At 34.3% G+C, this 13144-nt stretch overlaps 1 protein-coding gene across 6 annotated transcripts in view; it reads right to left on the reverse strand.

Annotated features, from left to right (window-relative positions):
- The window catches only part of DMXL1 (Dmx like 1), a 61815-nt gene that overhangs the window by 13072 nt on the left and 35599 nt on the right, over positions 1–13144 (reverse strand). For all 6 annotated transcript variants that reach the window (XM_026052825.1, XM_026052824.1, XM_026052822.1 and 3 more), the window contains exons 25-29: positions 12262–12338; positions 11956–12083; positions 9883–10131; positions 969–1132; positions 31–167 (exon numbers count right to left, since the gene is read on the reverse strand). In XM_026052825.1, the coding sequence (XP_025908610.1) occupies positions 31–167; positions 969–1132; positions 9883–10131; positions 11956–12083; positions 12262–12338 (755 nt within the window). The remainder of the gene's footprint in view (positions 1–30; positions 168–968; positions 1133–9882; positions 10132–11955; positions 12084–12261; positions 12339–13144) is intronic.

Raw genomic sequence — 13144 nt, forward strand, 5'->3', positions numbered from 1 at the left:
TGCAGACATCTTGAATTCTAAGTTGCTTACCTGTAAGAATTTGAATTAGTATGCTCTTGATTATGTGAACTTGATAAATACACTTCCCCATCAATATCATCATCCTCATCACTTTCCTGACTCTCTTCTGAGTCATATTCCACTCTGCTTTGTGATGGAAGAAAAGGCTAAGAAAAAGGTAGTATTTCTTGAGTATCTTCTGTTCCACATTTAGTGATACATTATGTTTCACATAAAAAAGCAGATATACCACCTAAGTCAATTCTGTACTATTTTGAGTTTTTACATCACTAAAAGGTAAGTGTTCAAGGACACAGCATATTTCAACAGCTTAACTATTTTCTAAATTAGTCAAAATTCTAATGCCAAAAATGAAAGTTGCAATATCTCTGTCTCCTCTCAGTCCTCACGTGGCTCAGCGGACTAAGGAACAAAAATACCCTGTCCCTGACCTGTAGAGTTTGGTATTTGTGACAACAGCACTACCACTGACCCAGTGCTATTCACACAGTGCTATTCACACAGTGCTATTCACTGTTCATGATTCATTTTTTCATCCTAGATCATAAAATACTGCTTAGGCATCTTTCCTGAGGTAGCTAGTGTATAAGCACATGATACAAAATATAAATCCATATTATTACATAGCTTTTTACTTCATATCTATATGAAATTCAGGACAGTATCTATATACCTTACTCTTATGAAAGTCCTAAGAAAAAGCACTGTTAACACAGCAAGTCTTCCACAAACTTACTCTCTCATGTTACATTTGGGATATCTGCCACTGCATGCAGTTTAACTTGATTTCTATACACGTTTCTTATTTTAGAAATAGTTTAAATATGATTAATAACAAAAGTTAGTTTTTATCATACATCTTAAGTATCTGTAATAAAAGCTAACCAGAAAAAAAAAATTCGAGAGGAATAAAAGCTGCTCTAAATTTTGTAATTAAAAAAAAATACCTTTGCAACAAAATAATCCCAGATGCTAAGCTCAGGAGGAATAAATTTTTCCTTGTAAGATGGAGATTCCTGCTCTACCAGCGGCAATGAAGATAACTGAGAATTCTCTTTTGAAGAGGTTTTTGATGAAGGCTTGAAATGCTTTTGCTGCTTCTCTCCATCATCTACGGAACAAGAAAACAACAATACAATATATGGTTTTGGGTTGTTTGCCACATCATCTCCCTGGCCGCCTGTTTTTTTTTCTGTTTAAGAGGCTCGTGGCAGAAAGTAAAGGTCTTCCTCACTAAAACTTCTCAGAATTTTAGCTAAGTATTTCTATATGAAACAAGCATAGAACAGATTAAACCTCAGAAATGAAAAGCTAACAGAATGGTGGAACTCAAAGAGGAAACAACCCAGAGCAAATGTAATACAGAGGAGTAGAATATGCACATAATTGCATAAAAAAATTCCCTCTTAAAATGCAGAAGACATATGACGGTTCAAGCAACAATATTATACAGAACTAGATTACTTAAATAGTACTGTTTTTCCTTTTTTTTTTTTAGGACAAACCAACTGTCTTATCTTTTAAAATACACGGTGCAAGCATTTAAGCTTATCTTTCCTACAGTTTCTGAGTATTAAGATTTTCACCTGTTCTGTAGCTGAACTGTTTTCAGAGGACCCCCTGAACAGTACATATTCACACTGAAAAATCCACTTGTCCTAACAAAAATTGTCCAGCAAACATAAAAGGCCTCATTTTCACCAACATAATCAAAGATACATCCTACCAAAACTGGAAGAACTGCAGCGACTAGTTATATGCAGTAATAGTTGCAAAGAGCTGAGGGTATCTTTCTTCCTTCAGATTGCCTTTGCCTTCAGATTACTTTCAACTACATGCTGCAGCATGAGAGCACTCAAAGTAACCATTTATGCAGACTATCTGAAAAATCCTAATTACAAAACTACATGAAAATACAAGCTTTATTTGGAACTTTTATTTTTCCAGTTAAGTAAACAATCAATTTTAATATGGAAAAAGTAATGGCTTATTTTAAAAATTAAGAGGTAGCTCATATAACCATTTGATAACCAAAAAATGTTCCTGTTCTTGGTAGGTAAATTTTGGACTCTTTTTTTTTTTTTTTTTTTAATCAGTAGAGAAGGAATGATGTGGATTGCCACTATGAGAACAACACAGTTGCTCCAATTTTACATGAGACTTTAGTGATGGAAAGGAAGAGGTATATGGAGAATGAGTACTGAGATGTGATATAACGAGATGCCCCTGTTCAGTTGGAAGATGAGAACTTTTTTTTATTAAAACAAACAAACAAAAAACCCCACTCCTGCATCCATTTCTTCATTAACTGTATAACTGGCTTTTTCCCACAGGACACTTGTTTCCCAATTAAGTGGCTGTTCTACTGGTCTGTAGTAATAATCAGACTAGGCAGCAGGCCACAAAAGATCTTATCTATCTAGCAGATCTATCTAGCAGAGTGCCTCTGCTAAGCAAGTGAGAATGTGGGCTGTGCTACAGTGTTATGGTTAAATATTTGACTAATGTAAAAAAAACAGAAGCAAGAAAGAGACTCCAAGACAAGCAATCTGCAGGCTTAAAAAAAAAAAAATATAAAGGATGATCCAAAGACTAAATATAGATAGTCACTGAGTTCAGCCATCAACAAAAGAGCTGAGCTAGACTAGTTTTCAAGGATGAATACGAATATCACAAATGCAAATGGCTGCTTTATGTTCTAACTTTTTCCTTTTACTTTAAGCAAAGGCCCGCAAAAGTTTCCACTGAAGCTGCCAAAATTACTTTCTCCTGTTAATAATACTGAGAATGACTCAAAAAGAGGCAGCAATCTATGTATGACCAGAGAAAACTACTGAAAGTACTAGTCTTGCTTTTGTTCAAATGTTTTATGCACAGGAGACTTCTAAGTCTTGGCAGATGCTTAAAAAACTAAAATCTTAACAATATGGACAAAAGAAAAACATAGTCTGTTTAAGAAGTTCAACACTACACTTGAAACTTACATGTTCATAATAGAAATATTTCTCTAAGTGAACCATGAACCCTGAAAAGTACTTAAGTATTTTTATTTGTAATTTGTATTGCCTCACTTGCACATAGAAACACAGAAAATGTTTTTATTATGAGATTTATTTTTGTAAAGGACACAATTATTTCCCCAAATTCCATGGCTGATTTTTTTAAGATTAATTTTTCTGCATAAAAAAAAAAAAAAAAAAAAAAAAAAAAAAAAAAAAAAAAAAAAAAAAAAAAAAGGCCACAATTGAAACTACAAAAGCTAAACTATGAAATAATTTCTGTAGTATCCAGTGGAAGCTGGAGTATTTCATCCTGCACCCCATCTTGAAGTGAGGATATTGTTAAAGTCTGTTATCCTGCTACATTAACAAAGACTTTTTCCCCCATTAGGGATATAATTCGGAATTCACTTACCTGTATTTAAAGCTGAAAACATAGTAGATCCAGTACAATATATTTTCTTGGTACTATTTAGAGCTTATCAACTAACAAAGAGCATGCACATGCATTACTCTGTATGGGATTTTAGCAACTGCTTAAAAAAATAAAATGAATCACTAGGCATAAAAATAAGGAGCATGACTGCAGGTAGCAGACTGATAAGGTGGCATGATACAGAAATAAGCAAGAATAGGTTTGCAGGTGGCTTTTCAAATGAGAATTCAAAACAATGCTATACTTTAGAACAGTATTCCCCACATTCTTTTTCATCTTTTGTATGCTTAAGCATATTATAAGCTAGGCATTCACAGGTATCAATATTAAAGACAGCTGAAAGTACAACTAATCACTCTAGATCTAGAATTATTTGAAATAAATATTAAGTGTCTTTTTTGCATTCTGAAAATTTTTAAACAAACATACAAATTCATAAAAATCAGTGTCATTTAGGATTTCAGATCACTGGTTATCATTTTCAAATTACTTTCTATATATTTCTACTTAAAACTACTTAATATTTTGCCCAAGTAAAACATACTCTTTAGGCCCATTAATTTTACTACTTAGTTTTATTTTCCAAGGGGTAAAAAACTGAATATTTCAGAACAGGAAAATACTTCCATTTCTGCCAAAATACAATGGGTGCATTGACATTCCAAGGATAGCTTTAAGACTTCATCTCCTCTCCAACTCACAGAGTAGTAATAGTAATAGGCAGAATAAGACAACAATTCTATTTCATTCTCTTTCCTCAAAGCTTAAAATGCAAGTCAGAGGTACTGTGTTTTATCAAAGGTGATAAACCTTCAATAAGTGCACACATTAAAATGACAACAGCCCAAAGAAAGCAGAATGCAAGCCATCACTTATAAAATATGTAAAATTTCTAAGTTCTCCACTTAGAGAATCATCATCCTAGACCACAGCTCCTTCCTGCAGAAGCCCAAAACAAAGCAGAATGCAAGAAGAGAACCAGGGACCAAGGCACATCTTGAATCATTCCATTAGGTGTCAAGCCCTTTATGGATTGTTATAGTCCCTTCAGAAACTAAGAAAGTCAACACAAACCATCACTACCTGATGAAAGTCTGGTGGGCTTTTTTAACTCTCAAACCAAACAGAAAGTGTATTTTGTGGGTATAGAAGCCGTGAAAATCCCACCATATTCTGGCAAGCAACAAGTTTCTTCTTTGACAAAAGTTTTTTTTTCTCGTTTTTTTTAAACAGGGAAACTTAACAAAATTTTCCTCATGGCCATAGAGCAAGCAGATACTTTCTCTTCGTACTTCCTTAAATAAACCTTGATCAACAAAACATTGATTTTTTTTATGGCTTAATTACTCTATCACTCCAAATCAGACTTTTCTAAAATCTGCAAGAGAAATATATTCTGTTTCTCATTAGTAAGTTTGTGAGATGTGAAAAACTAGAAAAATCTACAAATCAATAAGATCTAAAGAAGGAAAACACAAGACAGCAGGATTGCATAATCTGTAGACAAATTTTATCAACTTATTTATCAAAACTTCTCTCTCCCATGACCTCTGGCACATTAGGCAAGGCATCACAGTAAGATGACAGAGTTTAACAGTTCTCCTTTCAGAACTACAACCACAGCAGCATGTAAGAACAAAGTTTATATTAAAATCTTCTTATTGATTAGATTTAGGATATCAGGCGAAAATGCAAGACACCTGCTAATAACACTCTTAAATTGTTTCATTAAAATTGACACCATCTACTCTCTTGAGATGGGAGTTCACACCCCAAATTTTACTATACTACAGATGGATGTTAAACAAGTATAAGCTTGTCTAGGCCAAAGTCAAAGTATGCAATACAAATGCTGCTACACATACTGAAAACTGAACATTCAGCAGTATCATTCCTTACTTTGCAGAGACTGTTTGTACACAGAACGTCTTTAAAGGTGTGAATTATGTATCTGAAATCCAAAATGACTATTTAACATATATAAAGTGTAATTTCAAAGTGTTCAGGTTTGAAATAAGTTTTGCATTCATTCTTGCACTATGAAATAACTTAGTTTATGAAACAAAACTATGTTTATGTTTTGTTTATGAAACAAAACAACTACTGTTGAAGCAAAATTCAACCTCATCCTTCAGAACCTTCTGGGTTACAAAGGAACTACCATCTCTTTGCAGACTTGCATGTAACAGACTCCATGTAACAATGGAGTTACATTCCAGAAGATAATTTGCTCTCTGAAAACACAGGTCCACAAACTTAAGGCAGTAATATGAGAAATTCCTTTTTTTTTTTTTAATGCCAGCCTGGTTTGTCATAATCATTTACTGCAACTGCAAAAACAAGAAGTGTCATGGAAAAGTACAATGTGATGCCACTCTGAAACATTCCAGCTACACTTTGGCTCAACTTTGGAAAAGAAGCAATAAAACAATCTTTTTTTCCACACAAATTAATTATTAGTAGAGGTCAAAAATTTACAAGACTATCAATACCTACTTTTTGTCTTATGTCTCTAATTTTTGCCTAAGCCCCAAAATTGAAAAATAGGCTTATATGTAATTACACGAAATTCAAATTATTTATCCAAAGTTATCAGTTCTTATCACCCAAAGCATGGAGCAGAGTGAAATAACATAATTCAAATATTAATTTTGTTGACCAATAGTATCTCTCTCAATTTGTAAACTTGTTTTAGGAGCTTAAGAGCCACATTAAGACTAAACCATTACAGATCACATAAACAAAGGGAATAACCAATGTATAAACAGATTGTTAGAGGACAATCCTTTCTTGGGACCTGCAATTCTTCCTAAAATCTGAAGCTGAAGATTTCTCATATATGAAATACAGTGCAAAATTAACCTTTAAGAATAAGTCTTTCCCATGGCTGCAGATTTATTCTGTCAAGTGCCACTACTGCTTCAGAAAATTATTAGTAGTGCCCTGGGGTCAAGCTGGCTAAGGGAGCAGTTTTCAGTGATGCTATTGATGAAATCTGAACTCTAAGGAAGTTCTTCTAGTGACCAAATAACTGAAAGAAAATACCTCAGTACCACAGTACTGAGTACCATACTGACTGACACACATCTTCCTGCCACAAATAGTGGAGAAATGGCTATTCTTCTCAATGTATTAACTATTAACAGGAAACGACTGATAGCCTAATTCTGAGCTTCTCCAAAAAGCATCAAACTAGTCAATTTCTGTATCATGTAGGTTCTTCAGGAAACCTAACCTGATTCTGGTTTAATATTTTTTTCTGTTTCTGAAAAGAAACAAACTTTAGGTATCACATGAAGAGATAGAATTCTGCTATGAAACTATGTGGAAAGAGTAAAACAAACAGTATATTGTAGAACTTGTGTTTACTGCAAGCAGAAGGCATACAGTATTCAGCGTGCGTAACAGAAGCATAGCTTCAGATTTTTAGGTAGTATATCAACTTAGGTGGTCAGATTTTCAGTAGGTCATTCACTAGGATAAGCAGCCAGATCTTGGTACACATTAACATATATAGGTGAGAAAGACAGAGATGGAGATGAGAGCAGCTAACATACCACGCATCCTCAGGAAATAAAAACACAAAACAATAAAAAAGTGACTGAAAAATGAAAAATATAAAACAGAAGTAAACCTAGCTCCAATCCCAGAACATAAATTCTAATAACCAAACAGAAAGGCAGGTATCACACACTGCATTAAATTGAAAACAAAGTGCTGACACTGAGAAGTCTGGAGTATCTGTCCTAGCATTGAGATTTCTCAAACAGCATCTTCTACCCCTCAGGAGAAGGTACCATTACAACCAATAGTGCCTTATAATCAGGTCCTTAACATCAAGTGAAGAGATGGCATGCCAGCAACTAAGACGAAACCACTGCTCATCCCAAAGAAGTATATGCATTATGCTCTACCTTTAGCAGACTTTGTAAGATAAAGGTATTAAGACCTATAGAATGGGGTGGACTTTTGTTTGTTTGTTTTCTGTGTTTTTGCTTTAAACTTGTTCGGATCAGATAGAGGCTTAACAAAACTGACGGAAAGGGAGAAAGTTGGTGATACTTCCAAAGAACCACAGCCTAATACAGATACATAGCTGAAAGCCCTCTGTCAAACCCTCCAGACTCACTGTTTTAAGCTAAATGAAAGAACACAGGGACAAGGACCAGTTAACAGGACTGAAAGACAGCACTTCAAAATTTCACTTTTAGCACAGGAATTGTATGACAGAGAATCACACAATGGTTTGATAATATGAATCTTTATCATAAAGGATTATTTGCTTTGAACCTCCTTTCCAGAAAGAAAAAAAAAAATTCACAAAAATCTCAAAATAAAAGCTAATGAAAAACGTTTCTGATTAAGCTAACAGAAAATAGGAAAGTTACAGGCCACAGGCCCAACATGGACTGAATGTTTCATAGGTGACTGGCACAACTGACTTAGCATCCATTTCCAAACTTTTAAGTGAGCAATGCAACAGTGTGATAGTGTCAGTAAATGCACAAGATTACATCTAATTTTAACCAGATTCTTCTGCTTCACTGGGCTTCTGTATTTTCTCATGTTTTTATTCTTCTTCAATATTTAAAGTGACTTGGAAAGATTATTCTTTCAAATCTGCCATAGGTAAACATGTATGAAAAACAAACCACAGACCTGTGGAATTCCCAAACCATGTAGATTGGAAGGAATACCTGGAGGTCACTGGTCCAACCCCTGCTCCAAAGTTTTCAGATATATTATGTAAAGCTGCTTAAGGCCTGACCTCTCTGAAGATTCAGCTCCCAGTATGGCGATTCCACAACCATTTTTGGTCCCTGTACAGCTTTGTGATTACCCTTACAAAGCAGTATTAGGAGAACTTAAGGAAAAAAAAAGATCTTTCAGTCTCAGCTTCTGGACTTTTCTAGTAAGACAGTTTTACTAATTCTGCAGTGAGACAAACAGAGCTAGTCTTCAAGAGAAACATACAGAACACATGCCTTTGGTAATAGCCAGAGTATTGTTCTAAAGTAAAACACACAACTATCTCATTACTTTAAAACACTAGCAACAACATTAATGCACCTTAGTTAACACATAGTTAAAACGCTTAACATTTAGAACTGCCAGAGTCATTTTTGCTTTCCAACAATCCTAATACAGAAAATAGTCACTTTAACAAAAGAATATTGAGAAATATTTATCCAATGCCACAGAGAAAACAGAAAGAGCAAGGCTAATAAATCACTTTTAATTAGAGCACTATTTTTAAAATATTTTTCTAAATTTCTGACAAAAATCTATATTTAACTATAATAAATTTAGTTTTCCCTCAAATGCAAGATTCACAGGACACTTCATGCAATATAAGACATTACCATTGCTTAAGCAGTGGTGTAAAATCTACAGTAACTGTAAAATCTACAGTTTTTAGATCTACTAAACAGATCTACTGTTTTTAAAGATTAGGTATTTATAGAATAGCCAATCTAGGTTTTATAGAAATCAAATTACACAGCAGAAATTTTGATTTTTAAAAAACTGTGATTCTGGATTTCAGGACCATTTGTTGTGTTCCGAATTGAAAACATGAAGAGTATTCACTTTTCTATAGGGTGATAAATATAACTGAATATAGGGCGATATAATAAAATTGAAGCGAAGTAAATTTTTTCGATGTCCAAAACAAACACTTAGAAATCCACATGCATAATAACATATTCATGAAGCAAAACAAGCAACTCTCCAAAGATGTGAAATACTTCTGATCTTTCCAAACCATGGTCAAATATGTTTTATATTTTATATTTAACTTTCAAATGAAGTACTATATTAGTGCCATTTTTAAAATGCTCAATTCAACTGCTGCTATGATTACAACACATTGTTTTGAATTTTGATGTCATGGCTTGCAAACAGAAGTTTTTCTCTCTTTCTACAAATGCAAAAAAAAAAAAAAAAAATCACACATTGCAAATTGCATGTAGAGGCCTAAAACTAAATCTAGTGTCTTGCCTGAAGATTTGGTAGGACTATGAGTACTGAAGGCAGTAAGGGATTTGGAAAATCCCACACATTCCATGGAGAACACTACTACCTGATGTGGGCTAGGCATTGGGAAGTGCCTACCTGCCGAAGAGAGAAAACATACTGTATTTGTAAAAAGGGAATATTCCTGTTAGGACAGAATTGGAAAGCTTTAAAATTTAGCAACTATAACAATACTGAAAATGTGCTAGATAGTGTAATCCCCCACATTACAACATCTGTAAATATTTGTATAAATCTTTAAAATTTTAAATCTTTTTTTCTTTGGAGATTGAAAAGCAGATTGTATTATTACTGAACTAAGAAACAAAAAATCTAAACAATTTCTTATGCTTCCAGCAGTCAAATTATTTTTAAAAAAGCTAAAAGTTTATTATAAATAAAAGAACTAACCAGCTTTTGTCTTCACTTGCATCTGTTCTCTGCTGGAAGTATGAGCTCCTCCTCCGAAGACAGCAGACCACATTTTGTCATTAAGCGGATGAGCCAAAATTCTATACAATTCATTGCTGGAGTGTGTTGCTAGGCCACGGATGAAGAGACTAAGATAAACTGCAGTTAGAATTTCACACAGTAAAACTGTGAGACCTGGCTGGGCTTCTTCACCAGCAGAAGTCAAGAGACGTATTAGAGCTGTTATTCCTAAAATGAGGGGATGAGAAAGACAAACAGTCCCTTGATTACATAATCTCATAGGTATTTTGAGTGACCACCAATAAAAATTACTACTGTAATACATAGAGAAAAAAAAAAGTTATTTCAGAGAAAAACAGAAACTCTAGGAGATAGCAAAATTTTGCTTATCTTTAGCAGTTTATAATAACTGGTCTTCATACAAGATGCTTCAGATTTTTTTATGTGAAAAAAATCAGTAATTTAAGAAATACGTGAAAAGTCATAAAAATGCATTCAAATCTTAAAGTGTCCATTTAACCTGTGCTGAGACATTGTGATAGAACAAGTTATTACACTATACATATTAAACTTCCTTCCCACTTGTCTGAAATCCTTCCTCCTTTACTTATTTAGGAAAGAATGAGCTCAATATTCTCTAAGATTAATACATTACATGCACTTATTATAAAAATATTAATTTCTCTGTGGACTTTCCAGTGCTACTTTTTTCACAAACAGTTCTTAAACTGCAGCACAACACCATAAACTGAAATGCTGTATTCTCATGTTATAGAACTATCCATTAATTATAGACATCAACTTACAACAGCTATTGTCTGACAAATGTTTTTCCTCTTAAGTACTAAATACTTTGTAGTATTTTTAATTTTACTACAAAAGGTTTTGGTTTCAGATGTGGCTCTTTTTGTCTCATTTCACGCACATAAGTAGCGAAAACATGACTGGCCAAAGATTCTGGCTTACATGAAAATCTCCCATTTGCAAAAAAAACACGTGAGGCTATTCCAAAGGAGAAATTAGTTGAAGGTAGTGTTAACTATAAGCACAACCCGCTTGCAATCACTGAAAATCACTGAAATCACTCACTCACTGAAAATCAAACTTTGCAGCTATTGAAGGAAATAGATGACAACATGATTTCTTTCCAAAACTACTTGATTTCTTCCCCAAGCCTTTGTGTTCTTTGACAGAAAGATCTACCAAAAATGAAAAATTCTATAGCACCAAATACAAAAACTGTTACAATACCCACAGTTATGCAGCATAGTTCATACCCCTGATATAATAGAGTGAAAGAGTCAAATTATCTTTCAAATTAGCTAAGCCAAATTAAATTAACTTTAATGTTCATGTTTTCAAAGACTTATAAAATGTGAAATTTGTTGATGGACAAATCTCACTATATGAAAACATATTTTTTATTATGCTTACATTAAAATTATTGCTATAAATTGAAGCTGACATTTATGTGTCTAACCTTAGTGGAAACCAACCTTAAACTAACCTTAGTGGAAACCAGTGTAGGTCCACGAATGGAGATCCCAGCCTGGTTTGACTATTCAACTCCTGTGGGCCTGTTAGAGCTTCAGCAGAAGCTAACTGTATGAACTTTCTATTTGTCAATAGAAGAGTTATCTCACTACAGTCATATCTGCCACGGAATACAAACTCATTTTAAGATTGACTATCAATTCATCTTCAACTATATATACAAGCGAAAGACTGGTAAAACTGATCTGTGCCTGCAGATGGAGCAAAGAGCATATGATGGAACTTCTTAATTTTTAATTTTCTGGCTCTTTCCTATAGCCCTAAGCTAACATTTATTAGCAAATGAAATAAATGCAAGTCTGCTTGAACCAGTACATAACCTAACCTATCAGGTTACAACCTCTTTAAAAAGCAGATTAAACATTTATTATTTTTATCCAACGATGTTGCAAACACTAACAGCAAGTCCACAGCACAGCTACATGCAGATGTACAGTTACAGCAGATGCAGACAGTTAAGTTCTCCTTAAGCTGAGAGAACAAAGCAACTCTGAATACCTGGCCACTGAGCAGGTGATGTATTGGGTGTCACTGTTTCATCTAAGCTTGTCGTTCTTAGAGAATGACGCTGAGTTAGAAGCAAGGTCTGATACACTGTCCCAGTGAACTGATTTGCTTGTAATGAACTGTGAAACAAAGAACTCAGATGTCATATTTATTAAAAAAATGTTTAAAAATACTCGAGCCATTGCTAGATGCACGCAAACTTCCGTACTGTCTTTTGGTCTACTACGTACTATGATGTTTCTGTAATGAGACAGTATCTTGTTCGTTCTTTAAAATTTGCTTTTGATAAATCTTTACCTGTAGCTGTGGCCATCACAAAGACATTGGTAGATGCAAGCAGACAGTGATGCTGCTAAGGTATGCATAACATATATCTGGAAGACAAAATTTTACAAAACACACTTTAAAATGAGCACCCATTAGTATCATAGACCTTCAACACAAAAATTTGTAACCACAGAATAAATGCTGTAAATTGTATTTAGATCTAAAAGAAAACACAGACAGTAGAGAAATTGTGATGATACTGACATAAAAGTAAATGTGACATTAACAGCATAGTATAGAATGTTTTCCATACATAACAGATGTTATCTCGGATATGTATCCGATCACAAGCAGCAAATGTCTTTCAATTCGTAGGGATCATGCTCAGTACCTCAAGAATGGGTAATCATTTCTTGATAGACACTGGATCTCCAGAGAAAGAGACTCCACAATCTCTCTGGGTTCCTGTTCTGGGGCTCTGTCACCTTCACAGGAAAGAAGCTCTTCCTCACAGGGAAATGGAACTGCCTATGTTTCAATGTGTAACCATTGTCCCTTGTCCTGTCACTGGCCACCACCAAGAGAGTTTGGCTCCATCCTTCCTACGTTCTCCCTTCAAGTCTGTGCACGTTGATCAGATCTTCTCTCTGTCTTCTCCAGGCTAAACAGGCACAGCTCTCTTGTCTTTCCTCATAAACTCCAGTCCCTTAATCATCTTTGTTGCTCTACATTGGACCCTCTCTAGAAGCTCTGCATCTCTGTGACGTTGTTCTAGCCTGAATTACAATGAAACGTTATAAATGTATACTGCTTCCCAGAGGCAGGCATGTCAGGCTGTCAAAAAACCTTTGTTACTAAGCAAACTAGATAATCACACATGGAAAAAATCCAAAGGACTACAACAACAATACAA

Source organism: Nothoprocta perdicaria, unplaced genomic scaffold, assembly GCF_003342845.1.
Source record: "Nothoprocta perdicaria isolate Ctin4 unplaced genomic scaffold, notPer1 scaffold_92, whole genome shotgun sequence".
In the NCBI taxonomy this organism is placed as follows: Eukaryota; Metazoa; Chordata; class Aves; order Tinamiformes; family Tinamidae; genus Nothoprocta; species Nothoprocta perdicaria.